Here is a 14,135-nt window from a genome sequence, read left to right as displayed (position 1 = left end):
AGACTATTGAAATGTAGGGGACTGTTTGGTTGCCCACCACAATCTGCCACACCTTAAGTTAGGCTTGCCACAACTACTTAAACCGGTGTTTTGTTGAGTACTGAGGTTAGGCTCGCCACAGCCACGAGAAGCATTCGCCACAGCTTTTGCGGTCGAATGTGTGGCGGGCGTTTGTTCCGCCTCTGCCACAAGCTGCTCTGCCGCCACATCTCCTACGCGAAGGACATGCCGCCATCCAAGCCCCCGCGCTGCTTGCCCCTCCCACCATGACGTGCTCGGCCCCCGGAAGCGCCTTCGCCGCGAGGATGCTGAGGCAGTAGCACAGCGGAGCAGAAGGGCGAGCAGGAGCGTGAGCGGCGAGAGAGAGGGCAGTCGGCAGGGAGAGCGAGCGGCGAGAGAGAGGGCGAGCACGGCATCCATGAGCGCGAGTGCGGAGGCTGGAAGAGCGGTGACGGGAGCCATAGGCCGTAGCTACCATCTGGTTGGTCTAGCCATATGAGGGAGCGGCGGGTGGTTGGTCCATGGATCTAGGAGAAGACTTATCCATTCCATGGCTCAAGGATAAGCATGCGTTTGATTTTTTTTAATGAGGTCAACTCAATTTACGTTTAGGCTATTATTTTTTACTTATTAGTTTAATCTGATTTAGCATAATATGATTCAAACCGTACATGGTAATACTATCACTTTTTATCAAATATACTAGTGGACATGCATTATTTTGACCAATATGTGGCTGCATCCAAACGGTTACCACAACTTTTTGCCTAACATTTGTAACCATAAAACCAAACAGCTACCACATTGTTTTTGCCACACCTTAGTTGTCAACCAAACATTCGCAATTTACCACAGAATGTGGCTAGCCACAAGTGTGGCTTGTACCTAACGTTTGGCGTGGCAAGTTGTGGCCGGCAACCAAGGCCCGTAATGCAATGTAAAGTGCATACCTGCATAATTTGGACTTTCAGTTTTTGGAGAAAAAAAATGAAAAATTCTATTTAGAATAAAAAATAAAAATGCACACGGACTTGTGTGCATTAAATTTCTTCTTTATATACGACATGTAGATAAATGTCGAGTACACAAAAGTAGTTTCATTATCAATCTTGAATTATACATTGATAATACTTTTATTTGGTTTATTTTGTAAATATTAACTTATATGGCTTCAAATTTAGTCAGATTTTGGGAAGTTTGACATCAAACAAAATTAAAATAATCTATATTTTTTACGGATGGGAGTATTAAATTTACAAGTGGAAAGGGGAAACGGAGTGAGCAACGCGGCAGCAGGTGGGTTCATGTATACAATATTATCTATTTTTCTTAGTTATTAGATAGTTCCTAAAATTCTTTTCTAAACTTACCTCCACTCACTAGCAAGTTTCAAAGTGGCTAACAATTAACTTTGCATTTTTTTTGCATAGAATTTTAATATAGTATTGATTCCATATGTCTGTCTTTACTCTCCATAAACAACTTAACTATATCTTTGTTAGGCAATAATATGTTTTTTTAGAATATAAGCTTATGAAGTTAACATCATCTTGGTAATGTATGCTTATTCATGTAATGTAAATTATATTTTTTTATTATACGATTTTTAACATTTTTAATTATTCATGTGTGTTCAATTATGATTTTATTTTTTCATTTCATTAACTGAATATTGTTTTTAGCTTACAGACAAAAACATATTATTTTTATTCGTAATCAATTATTAGTTGAACTTGACGCTAAAAATAGCTAAGGAAAAAATAGATACCTGTTGTTCTAATTCGTCAACATATTATCACGTACTGAATGATAACTTTGATAGTCTCGGGAGTTGGCATGAAATCGAGCCCAAAAGTAAAATTTGAAGATCGAAACAGTCATTGAAAGTTTATGGACAAAATTGAGTCTAAGATAATAGTTGAGGGACTAAAATTAATGTTCTACCTTCTATATAAGTTTGATCGAATTTAAGATCGTTTGACTTATCACTATGCTAAAATTACAACCATATTGGGACAGAGAAGTATCGATATGGTATTCGTATTGGACAAACTTTCTTATGTTTGATTAGGTTTGTAGAAATATTAGCAACATTTGTATTTCTAAATAAGTTCATTAAAAATAGATTCAAATGATATTAATTTAAATTTTTATCGGATTCGTATTCGTATCATAAGTCATTGTATACAAATCCTTGCATTAGTGTTTACTTTAGACCTGAGAAAATTACAACAGTGTCCCACATGTTCGTGTCAAGTTTGGACCTAGATGAGACACGGAATGAAGCTGAGGACGACAAAAATATTATTTTGATAGTATAGGGACTCATGTCTCTCTCTTGACAAGTTTAAGAATTGGTCATGATTTCACTATATATCTAATATGTGGGACCCACATGTTTGATCCATGTCAATACACAATAAGCATGATAATCAACGTACAAAGTGGGATAAGGCCCATTTAAATCTATATGAGTCCAGAATCTGAAATTGCATATAATAGATACTCAAAATATTAAAAAATTATATATGTTCAAGCAATGCACTCATGTACTCATTCATTCCAAATTGTAAGTCATTTTAGCTTTTCTAGATTAATAAGTTTTACTATATATCGACATAGTGTATATCTATATGCGTAGCAAAAGCTATGCATCTAGAAAAATCAAAACAACTTATAATTTAGAATTGAGAGAGTACATTTAAATGGAAACTTAATAAGTTAATATATCCTTATTTCAATATGTTTTTGAATGTGAAACTTAGAAAAAATATGTTTTTAATGTACACAATTTTATCTATTTTTTTTGCAACAATATGCTTTTCTGAATTTAAATGTATTTCTACCCATTTCTTAGATTTACTTGGTATTGGAGCAACATTTGTAGGCATATGTGTCAGTACTGTGAGACCCAAAAAGAAAAGAAAAACTAGTATATGTGGTTTGTAAACTTGTGTAATTCAAAATTTAGAGGGACCAAACCACACCCTTTTAACATTCTTAGAAACTTTCATCGTGAAAATCTAAATGAGTTGATAATTTTTTTTTCATTTTGTGGATATTCAACATGACATTATCTACATATGTGCATTTTTTTTAAATTGAACCTTTTTAACTATGATTTGTACTATTACTATTTTTAAAATTGGCTATTTCAATCTATGGAAAATTTGGCGGCCAAATTCCCAGTCGCGAAACTCCCTGAGGCTCCGGGCCAACAAACCAAGAGGCCCTGGACCAAGATCCAGAAGCATTCAAGCCGGGCACAACAGACCCTCCTCCCACCGCCGCCGCCGCCGCCGCCGCGTCATATCAGCAACATGACGCACGCGCTCATTCCTCCAAAATCCGCCGCCTCGGGCCTGCCTCGTGTTCACCTCGTCCACCCCAAACATGGCCACTCCCCTCCCCTTCCCTCTGCCGATTCCTCCTCTCCGGGCGGGGTGGAGGCGGCCGGATCCGCGCCCCGGTGTCCCGATCTGCCGGGGGATGAATAGATCCAAGCGGCCGCGGCAAGGAAGACCAAGGGCGCATCGGCGGCGACTGCATCCTCCGCAGTCGGACACGGCAGCAACAACAAGGCGGCCGCCACCCACCCCTTCCGTCGCGGCAATGGCAGCACCCATCCACTTCCGGACGGGGACGGCTTCCTCCATGGCTGCATGTTGACAGAGGTAACATTTCCTCATGGCTGCATGTTGACAGAGGTAACATTTCCTCAAATATATTTTCTGAGCCGATTTTGGAGCATCGCTGAGCTATGATGTATAGTTGAGTTTGGTTGACCATAGTACTGCTTTCTTAAAATTTGTTCATCATTATGCCGATTGTATAACCATCCTGTTCGTAGTAACCATCCTGAACATTAGTCATTTTCCTGGATGTTGTGACTTAGTATAATAACTTGCTTATATGAAATAGACCTTTGCGTAACCATCCTTTTAATTTTGGATGACTGAATGTTGCTGCTGTAACTCTTCTATTTTTTCTTTGACAGTCAGTGAACTCCCACTTCCATTTTGAATTCTCACCGTTCCTTTTCTAACTGCAGCCACATGTGCAATATTTATCTTTCCATCTATGCAGGCTAACAGAGGCTTTCAGTTCTTTATTATCAGACTAACAGAGTCTAACATTTATATGAAAATAACTGAATTTTGCTTTTGATGATTGAATGTTGGTTTTTGATTGACATGTGAGACAATTGTTTTGATGACTGAATGTTGCTATGTAGGCATGAAGCATGAATGCTGCTAGTGATTAGATGCAATGTGGGATGCTGGACGATTCAGCAACTCTGCTAGTTATATATGGTGTGTCTGTAAGGTTCTTAGAAAAGCTGATGCTGGTGATGACTGGTGAGGTGAGTTAAGATTAGTATAACTGTTTTTTTATTTCAGCTAGCTCCATGCTCCTGTATGAGTTCTGAATGTCCTAAAAGCTACAATGTGAAAAACTACTGATCTATGTTGCAGAAAAATATGGAACTCATATCAGTTTCAAGGAAGGAACTCATATCAGTTTCAAGGAAGGAACTCCTATCAGTCTGAAAATAAAATAACTGAAAGATAACTCAGATCTTTGGAATGGTTCTAGCATTCGACTATTGGCTGGGTGCTATAGCTTGGATTTCTACTTGAGTACATGAGGTGCTTGATGAAATGCGAAGCTCATGCTCATAAACTGTTTGATGAAATACGAGGTTAGATAAGTTTCTTTTGCTGCTTCCATTATTCTATATATATCTTTCAATTAATCATGAAGCAATTTCAATGTCACGAAGCAATTCAACGTTAACTGCAACTAAAAGCTTTATCTTGTGTGCTGCTGCAAATAAAACTGTAATTTTAAGCCATGCAACTGAACTGAATTGGCATACATCATTTCCTGTCTGTGGTGATGCAACTAAACTATATCTAATTTGGCAATGCATATCCCTACTTATGGAGATAGTTCCTTTTTTTCTTATTGTGATGGCTGATGAAGGAAACTAGTCAGGCTGTAGCGATCAATTACAGGCTTCCTGAATATATGTCATATATCTGAATGCACCACCAGATTGCCATCTTTTTTCACCCCTTGATATATGGCATGTATGAATTTGTGTGAAGAAGAGTTAGCTGTGAGAAGTTAGCTACTAGTTTACCTTTGCTAGAAACCCCCAAGTAGGGCTTCCTGAATATATGTCATATGTCTGAATGCACCACCTGATTGCCATCTTGTTTTACCCCTTGATATATGGCATGTATGAATTTGTATGAAGAAGAGTTAGCTGTGAGAAGTTAGAAACCAAATAGTTTACCTTTGCTAGAAACCCCCAAGTAGGAACATGCTGTTAAACAACTATTCCTTTACTATATAATTGCTTGTCTTGAGCTTTCCATAGTCCTGTTGGGGAAATTGGCTTGCTTTTTAGAAGAATAACTCTCGCATATTTGATGGGATCATGGGAACAACTGCCTTCTTTTTCGTTCTTCGTTTTCAATATGCTTTTTTTTAAAGGGAACATGCAGTTATTTGCTGACACTGCAATGCTAGTGGTGTTGGCTCTTTTTTGCAAGAAGAAAAAAAAATCACATTTGAAAGAAAATCTGATAAAATGTGAGTATGGTTTGCTGCCCTCAGTTTTCTTCAGAGACTGACCACTATTTTTTTGCTGGTTCTTTGTTACTATCTGACATTGGTTCTTTGTTACTATTTGACTTTGTTTAAGTATGAACAGTTGTGCTTTCAAATTATATTATATTTGAGCTTATAAAAAAATTCAGTTATATGTGCAGTAGCTAGAGATTTTTGAGTTTGCATTGTGGAAATTTTCTTCTACTAATTGATCGCTGCCTTTTCTCTACTATTTACAGCTTGCTAACACTGAGGATTACATGGATGGATTGGCAATTCTCTGCTGATCCTGTAGTGTTTTTTTATCCTTTGTATGATTCTTATATGTTTGTCCAATCCATAGGATTACATGGATGGATTGGCAATTCTGCAGTTTGCTTAAGAGCCAGTTTAGTTCCACCTCATTTTGCCAAATTTTTCAAGATTCCCCGTCACATCGAATCTTTGGACGCATGCATGAAGCATTAAATATAAATAAAAAATAAAACTAATTACACAGTTTAGACGAAATCCACGAGACGAATCTTTTAAGCCTAATTAGACTATGATTGGACACTAATTGCCAAATAACAACGAAAATGCTACAGTAGCATTTCGCAAAAAAAATTGCGAACCAAACAGGCCCTAAATGGCATGAAAGAAAATATAATATGGAAATTGAGTGTTTGATTGTGTAGGCCTTTTGCTAATGCAAAAAACTTGAAGCATTCAGGAATTGGTAGCAACCAGAAGACTTGAGCTTGTTTTCGTAGCAACCAGAAGGGTATCTAATTGTATGCCTGTTGTTAATAAATTGCAGGAAAGCGTGGACAACCAGAATAATTAGAGAAATCTTCATGCCTGAATGCTGAGAAAGGTTTATTGGTGAATGCTGGTTGTGATGGTGCAAGAATTGATCAATAAACGAACTCATATTTAGTTCTATTTTATGGCAAACATAGTTGTAAACTTGTAGTCTGAGATGATGTTTTTGTTCTGTTTATTTTAGCAGTACTCTGGTCATTGTGTAATTACTTTGGTTGAGACATATATTTGAAGTTACCGAAGGTTTGTGATGATGAAATCTATACTCATGTCACAATTATTTTGTAACAATTAAATTAAATTTTGAGCTAGTAAAAGAAATAAAAAAGCATTGGCAAAAATGCCTTCGATGCAACAAACTACTTGTTGCAATATACATATTGTCACAAACTTTATCTGTTGCTATAGGACATGATTACCATCAACAATGATCCGTTGCCTTTTTCGTCTATTACCACCAACAATAATTCGTTGTATTTTCCGTCTATTACCACCAACAATGATTCGTTGTAATTTCCATCAGGTTACTCTCAACAATGATTTGTTGCATTACCTTTTATTGCCACCAAGAAATGAACGTGGCAATTGTGACTAGCCACCAATTTGTCACATTGCAAGATTTCTTTGATGCAATGGAGTACACTGCGTGGCAATATGGCCTATATTCCCACTGTAACTATGGAGTGGCAATAAAGCTATTTTGCGACAAGTTTGTTTGTGGCAATACTGTCATATTGTAGCCACGTGTTTCGTCGCAACAGTAACTTCACGCAACCATTCTGATGGTCGCAATATCCGTGCTTGCAATCATATCGCGGTTGCGTTAGTTTTTTATGTGCATTGCAATACCACCATGGCCCCTGTTCGCGTGCCCTTAAATCTGGCTTGATCCGCTTCTTTTTTTCATCTGGAACAGTGTTTTTTCTCTCACAAAGTCCTCTAGATTCCTCTAAGCGAATGGGGTCCATGTTGCAACACCACATCCAAAAGGATGCAAGAAGTTATTGCACCGTTCCAAATGCAACAACTTGTCAACGACCATACATCGATGCAATTGATCCGTATTGCAACCAAAATAGCCATATTGCAACCCAATATAGGCGTCACAATAAGGCTGGATCCGGCGGCCCTAAAGGCCTTCTTCTCCCTCGCTTTTCTCCTTCTTTCTATTTGTAACCTGCGCCTTCCCCTTCACCTATAAAAGGGGAAGCAGGATGCCCCAAGAAGGACAACGAGCACACAAGCAACGAGCACATAGGCAACGAGCACACAGCCGAACAAACTCTCAGCACTCCCCAATCCTTCCACCAAAGACCTGAGATCCTCTCTCTCTCTCGCCCGTTTGTAACCCCTACTATAAACTAGTGCTGGTAACACGAGCAGCAGCAGACTGGACGTAAGGACATTCTGTCCGAACCAGTATAAATCATTATGTCCTCTAAGCACACCATCCGGGCCAGACGCGCAGATACAAATTTACTAGCCGGTGATCCGAAACACCGACACCTGTGCTCAGCATCCGGTTGCAAGCACAGCGTCTGGTTTACTCTGCGTTGCGCGTGCCGACCAGGTGAACAGTGCTACTAGCGTGTTCGGTCACCTGGCTGAGCCAGAGTCTGGTCGCAGCCAGCCTGCTGCCCACGCCTCGGGTCATTGACCGAACGCGTCCGGTCACCCTCGGAGCCAGCGTCCGGTCACACCTAGTGACCTTCTCTTCTCCAACTTCATCCCTTGTGCAAAAATGTTAACTCCACCAAGTTTCATCACTTGTGCACATGAGTTAGCATTTTACAAATAAGTTTTCCAAGGGATGTTAGCACTCACTAGGTCCCTGATGCAAATGCAAGTGTTAATTCACCTAGTGGCGCTTAGACAACCGTATTTGCGTCGAGATCACCCCTCTTAATAGTACGGCTATCTATCATAAACCCACTCACACCCACTTAGTGTCTTGAGTGGCAAAATAAAATGGCCCTATCAAATATATGTTTGCATTGAGCCCATTTTGTTTTTCTCTTCCTTCTTTTCCAAGTTTAGAGCTTGATCACCATCACATGTCCACCAACATCATCATAGACTTCATCTTGCTCTATCACTTGGTCTTAGACCATCCTTTCTAATTACACACTTAGATACAAGGATTAGTCTAGTGGATTTCATCAATTATCCAAAATCAAAATAGGGCTTTCAGATGTGAAGAACAACAAGGTAGAGAGAAAGTTAGGACAAAGTGTAGTAGATATTTTTTTTTTGACAATTGAAAGTTGGATATTCTTCACAGTGGTGGATCCCGAGATTGAACAAAGCCTGGACGGACCTTAAAGAGGGTAGGGTTTCAATTCGGATGGGATTGCAAACCTACATGGAAGCTAATTTAAAGACAAGTTATTAGATAAAAAACTATTTTAAAGAAACACTTGAGAGTATAATTTCTTTATGCAATGTCTATACGACTTGACAAATATACTCGTAGTGTCTAGGTTGAGACTATCTCAATAATTTTCTCCTTGCGTAGAGAAATAGCACGCAAACATAACAATCACACAGGTGCTGGAGCATAGTATAGCCATTGGTCCTGCTGCCATTATCGAAGTTTTAGAACTACAGCTGGCCAAAGAGACTAGCACCAAATATCTTACCTCACGTGCAGCCATAGACCGGTTTATTATTACTTCATTGCTTGTGTATTTGACCCATATAGCCATTGCACAATATTTCATTGCAGACATATAGTTTAAGCAACAGCTTTCAATTAATTAATGAGCATCCATTCATTATGCTTTTCTGCTACTCCACTGTACTTCATTTTGGAACCACTATGGGCATCCAAGTAGGTCAACGGCGTCTATTACACGTTCTTCTCAAGACAGACCACAAAAGCTGCTAGTATGTTCGGTGTCTGCACCCTCTATTGTGCAGTGCCGCTTTTGCAAGGGAGCCCGGGCAGGTGCCCATGTTTGCTATGATTTCTGAATCGGTCATGATCCTCTCGTTTATATAGAGGGATCCATAACACAATCTCCAAGTTTCCCACGTTGAAAATAGATCCAAAACTGATTTGGAACAAATCCATATTATGGGCGTGAGGTGTCATGAATGGTATTGAAAGCACTCATGTGTTGCATTGTACATTGCCCGTGAGGGTGCAATGTACACCCTTACGTTGCACATGGAGAGGCAAGAGTGGCACAACTTACCGAGCGTTGGTGAGCACCTGCGCTTGGAAGCTTAGAAGGGTAAGGGCCAGCTTTTAATCATTTATCTCCATTTTACATGAAGCGGCGATGGCGAAAGAGGAAGAGAGACGCTACGCGTGTGTGGGCTCTTTCCACATGAAGAGTTGTGCCATAAACACCCAATGGCGAGTGTACTGGTGGTCCATCTAGCTAGCATCACTACATTGTCGTAGTTTTAATTACTTGCATTTTTATGTACTTCTCCTATATTCCACGTGCCTGAATTTAAGATGATTTCAGGCAATACTTTTATACTACCAACTAGTATAAGTAAATTATTATTTTTGTAATTTGTTAATTGTCTTTGTGTCATAACATATCAATTTTTTATCCTTGTCTAACTATAGAAATAACTTTGTAAATTGTTAATTGTCTTTATGCCAATACAAATACGATTTTGCTAGGTTTATGGTTTTGTCTAACAAGTTTTTTTGTATTCTCAGAACCGTAAATTGCAGATTGTGCCTAAAAAATTATAACAAACTAAATTAGAATTTTAATATAAAATATAGCAATAACCGTCGCCTAAAAGAAAACTAAAATTCATATGCCTGAATTTAGCAAGTCTCGTTTTTGTGTCATTTATTCCTTAGCTTTATTACAACATGAACATATAGCAACCCCATTTATGAGAGACAAATTTGGTGTCTTAATGAATTATAGCAAGCAAGTCTCATTTTTGCGTCATTTGTTTCATAGCTTTATTACAACATGAACATATAGCAACCCCATTTATGAGAGACAAAGTAGTTGTCTCAATGCAAAAAGTTCTCTTGTACCACAGTCCTGGTGGATCCAGCCTGTTGCATCATGCATCTAGCATACGCTTCTTGGCGATGGCTTTTAGTGGAGTAGCCATAGATATCACAATTCATAATTTCTCTGTCATATCGATATCATTTTGCCTGGCCTCTTCAGGAAGCGTCCAATCGAAGTGGTGCAGCAGCGACACGAGGATCAAATGGACCGTTCTATACGCTAGCGGCATGCCGAGGCATATGTGGCGCCCGCCACCAAACGGGATTAGCTTACAGTCCTTGCCGGAGAAATCAACAGTGATGTTGTTTCCGTCGTCGCCCATGAACCTCTCAGGCACGAATTTATGTGGATCAGGCCATACGTCGGCGTTCCTGTGAACTGCCCATATGTTGAGTATTATGGTGGCTCCTTGAGGAATGGTGTATCCTTGGACTCCTACCGTGGCCTCTGCCTGGTAATACGTCATCGCCACCACAGGGTAGAGGCGAAGCACTTCTTTCACAACAGCTTGAAGGTATGGGAGTTGGGCGATATCAGACTCCTGGACTTGTGCTCTTGTGCCAACAACTCTCGTGAGCTCCCTCTTCACCTTCTCCGTCACTTCGGGGTTCTCTAGTAGGGAGGCCATTGCCCACTCAACCGTAGTTGAGCTTGTATCTGATCCAGCAAAAAGCATGTCCTGTGATGCATTTATTCAATTAGTGGATAGATATCAGTTCTGTCTAGGTGGAGGCGCGTGTTATCACACATTGTCTAGCTACATACTTACATACACACAAAGAAAATAATTAACAACTGAATAATATGGTCGATTATTAACAATGACTAATAGCGTGCCCGTGCTAACGCTACGGTAAAATACAAAACAAGATAAAATTTGTATGAGGGACTCCAGTGCAAATTTAGCACTAATCACTAATGCACTACGATATTACTACTTGATGTTACATCTGGCTCGTAAATCTGAGAGTAATATGAGGGGCTCCAGTGGTGCAAGCCTGTCTATATGTCTAAAAATTAGTTAATGGGCAAATGTACCATGTTAACATCCTACTCACATGCAGCATAGCAATAGGACTGACTTCTAAACATGTCAAGTTTTTTAGCCAGGTATACCATAGCATGACAAAGAATTAGCAAGACAGGAATCACCTTTCCATCATATTCCTTTCTAGCAAGGACCCCTGGAGCAATGTAAGCTGGTGTCCCGACAGTTGATTTTGGTTGAGAGTGCAACAGAGGACTGAAAAAAGGAGTATGATTAATAGTGTTCATTTATTGGCAAGCTGCTTACTGAAGTTTATAATCTGCAATACCTTGGAGTAACCAACATCACATATCTTTAGCCGAGGTGCTATACTACCATCCAGGAGGTGCAATATGTTAGTTGGAGAGAATTATATACCATTGAATGACAATAGCTAACTCCTGAAATCAGTTGTTGCAAGAAGAATCTTGCCTACAGAGAACAAATAACTGTCATTAGAAGTACATATCTTAGGTCATATTGAAGACTCCCATGTAGTAAAACTGATCTACCTCATCCTCACTAATTCTTCCAGCATTGCAAAACCTTTCAAATAGCTCACCACCAGCAGCATATTCCATACCTATGGCCAAATGTGTGGGAGTTAGCACAACCTGAAAAACTAAGTCTCTCTTTAAATTTGTAATTTGGAAATGGTAATAAATTTAAACTTTGAGACAAAATGTAATAATCACAATTGGGCCCTGTCCCTACTGTTTTCCGCAGTATGTAAGCTTCATGAGAGAACTATGTTGGCAGCATTATAAAGAGGTCTCCAATTAGTTGAGACTTGAGAGGACTGCTAGTTACTGCTAGAATCATAATTGACTCATACTTGCTGCAGCCAATTTCATTCCAAAGAAGCTAGTTGCAAGGAGCACTGCTTAAAGGCATGCTGTTATGAAATGCTGAAGAAAAACACTGATAGATTAAAAGGAGTTCAGGCTAGACTATGGGACTGAAGTTCCATCTAGTGATAATTCTCCTTCACTCTACCTAGTTTATTCCATCTAGTGATAATTCTCCTTCACTCTACCTAGTTAAAAAAGGGCGTACCCAGTGCAGAGAGCTCCCGCTCTGTGCGGGGTCTGGGGAAGGGTGTCAGTGGCAAGCCTTACCCTTGCATATGCAATGTGAGGAGACCGCGACTCGAACCCGGGACCTTCCGGTCACAGGTGGTAAGACTCTACCGCTTGCACCAGGCCCGCCCTTCTTCACTCTACCTAATTGATATCTCTTTTTTGGACAGTAAATCAGGTAGCACAAACAAAAGTGCCATGTATTAACTTGGTAAACTGATCATCCTACGTTGTCAAATTACATGAGCATATTCATTTGTTTGGGTTAAACAGAGATGTCTGTTGACAGCCTAAAGGCTAGAACCATGTTTTCTATGCAATTGTTCGAGCAAACAATGATGAATTAATTCATATCCATGCCCTCTATCATACTGCCGCCACAAAAATTCTGTCTAACAACTGCACACGACTGACAGAGATGATGACGAGCTAAGATTACCTGGAATAACAGCCCACATTGTAGCCTTGCGCCCTAATGATATTGGACATGAATGCAGCAGTAGAACCTTTCCCCTTGGTGCCGGCGATATGCACAGCCTACAGACACGCCTATTCAGCTAAATCCTTCCATTCACTGAACAGAACTGCTACGAAGATGCCCCATCCGGGAGACCTCACCGGGAAGTGGGTGTGGGGGTCGCCGAGCCAGCGGCGGAGTCGGCGCATGCTCCTGAGGTCGAAGCCGTCGTCTTCGCGGGTGCGGGCGTGCGGCCGCTCGGGGACTCCAGCCGGAGCAAGGCAGGTGCGGCCCAGCGCCCTACGCCCGCAGGTGGCGGCCAGCCCCGCGCGGCCCCCTCCCACCGGCGGCGGCGGCTCCCTGCAGCACAAAACGGTGGACGGCGGCTCCCTGCAGCCCCGCGCAGTCCATCGGAAGGTTTCCGCGGTGGCGGCCAGGTTTTTGTTTCGGTGATGATGATTGGTTTGGATAGAGCGTTGAACGGCGGACACCGCCTCGAAGTGCGAGCAGGTGCGGGGTAAGAAGCCTGGCATCCGCGTCGAAATGTGGTCATCGGATTTGACTAAGATGTTTGATTAACCGTTGATTTTAATAGTCCTGAATTCACGTGTGTATTTTTCTGGATACGTAATGGTTGAAGGCTCTCAGCGGGGATGTTTTTGTGGGGGGGCCTAGTATAATTTCGACTGATCCATTATAGTAGAGATAAAACAATGCTTTGGATTATTATAGCCTAAAACTTGTTGCTTATTACAACGTGAATAGTACATACTACATTTGCTAACAAATTATATAATTAGTATAGCTTTTTTCCCTACATATGGCTTTTCATAGACTTTTGTGATCATTTGTAAACACTACGGGATACTGCCACTCGGCAAAGTCCAAAAAACACTCAGCAAAGCGCTTGCCGAGTGTTACACTCGGCAAACGACACTCGACGTAGGTTTTAACGGCAAAGAGCTGTTTACCGAGTGTCAATCGTCGAGCACTAGGCAAAGACTATGTCGAGTGCCAAAAAAAACATTCGGCAAATATTTTTCGAGAAAAAAAAAAAAAGCCGCCGCCAGAGAGGGAGGGTTGGATCCGACCGGGAGAAGAAGGGGAGGGGAGGAGAGGGAGGGCCAGATCCAACCGGGAGAAGCAGGTTTAAA

General features: G+C 40.6%; 1 protein-coding gene and 1 long non-coding RNA gene across 4 annotated transcripts; one reads left to right on the top strand and one right to left on the bottom strand.

Moving 5' to 3' along the window:
• Nucleotides 1-3,258: 3,258 nt before the first annotated feature.
• On the top strand, nt 3,259-6,674 carry LOC136473822 (uncharacterized). Of its 3 annotated transcripts, none has more exons than XR_010762750.1 (4): nt 3,259-3,674; nt 4,235-4,363; nt 4,476-4,702; nt 6,419-6,674. It is a non-coding gene; the product is annotated as an uncharacterized lncRNA (long non-coding RNA). The 3 variants fall into 3 exon arrangements; XR_010762751.1 differs by lacking the exon at nt 3,259-3,674 and adding an exon at nt 3,684-3,707; XR_010762749.1 differs by having other exon boundaries at nt 3,259-4,363.
• Nucleotides 6,675-10,317: 3,643 nt separating this feature from the next.
• On the bottom strand, nt 10,318-13,454 carry LOC136473821 (cytochrome P450 76T24-like). Its single transcript, XM_066471462.1, has 6 exons — nt 13,143-13,454; nt 12,964-13,061; nt 11,958-12,028; nt 11,735-11,877; nt 11,571-11,661; nt 10,318-11,097 (listed from the first exon to the last, which is right to left on the bottom strand). The coding sequence occupies exons 4-6, from the start codon at nt 11,749-11,751 to the stop codon at nt 10,531-10,533; spliced, it is 675 nt and encodes a 224-aa protein (XP_066327559.1). The 5' UTR covers nt 11,752-11,877; nt 11,958-12,028; nt 12,964-13,061; nt 13,143-13,454; the 3' UTR covers nt 10,318-10,530.
• Between the last annotated feature and the right edge of the window lie 681 nt (nt 13,455-14,135).

The sequence above is a fragment of the Miscanthus floridulus genome, chromosome 8 (genome assembly GCF_019320115.1).
Source record: "Miscanthus floridulus cultivar M001 chromosome 8, ASM1932011v1, whole genome shotgun sequence".
In the NCBI taxonomy this organism is placed as follows: domain Eukaryota; kingdom Viridiplantae; phylum Streptophyta; class Magnoliopsida; order Poales; family Poaceae; genus Miscanthus; species Miscanthus floridulus.
Note: the sequence above shows the minus strand (reverse complement) of the source record. Positions and strands in the feature narration are given on the sequence as shown.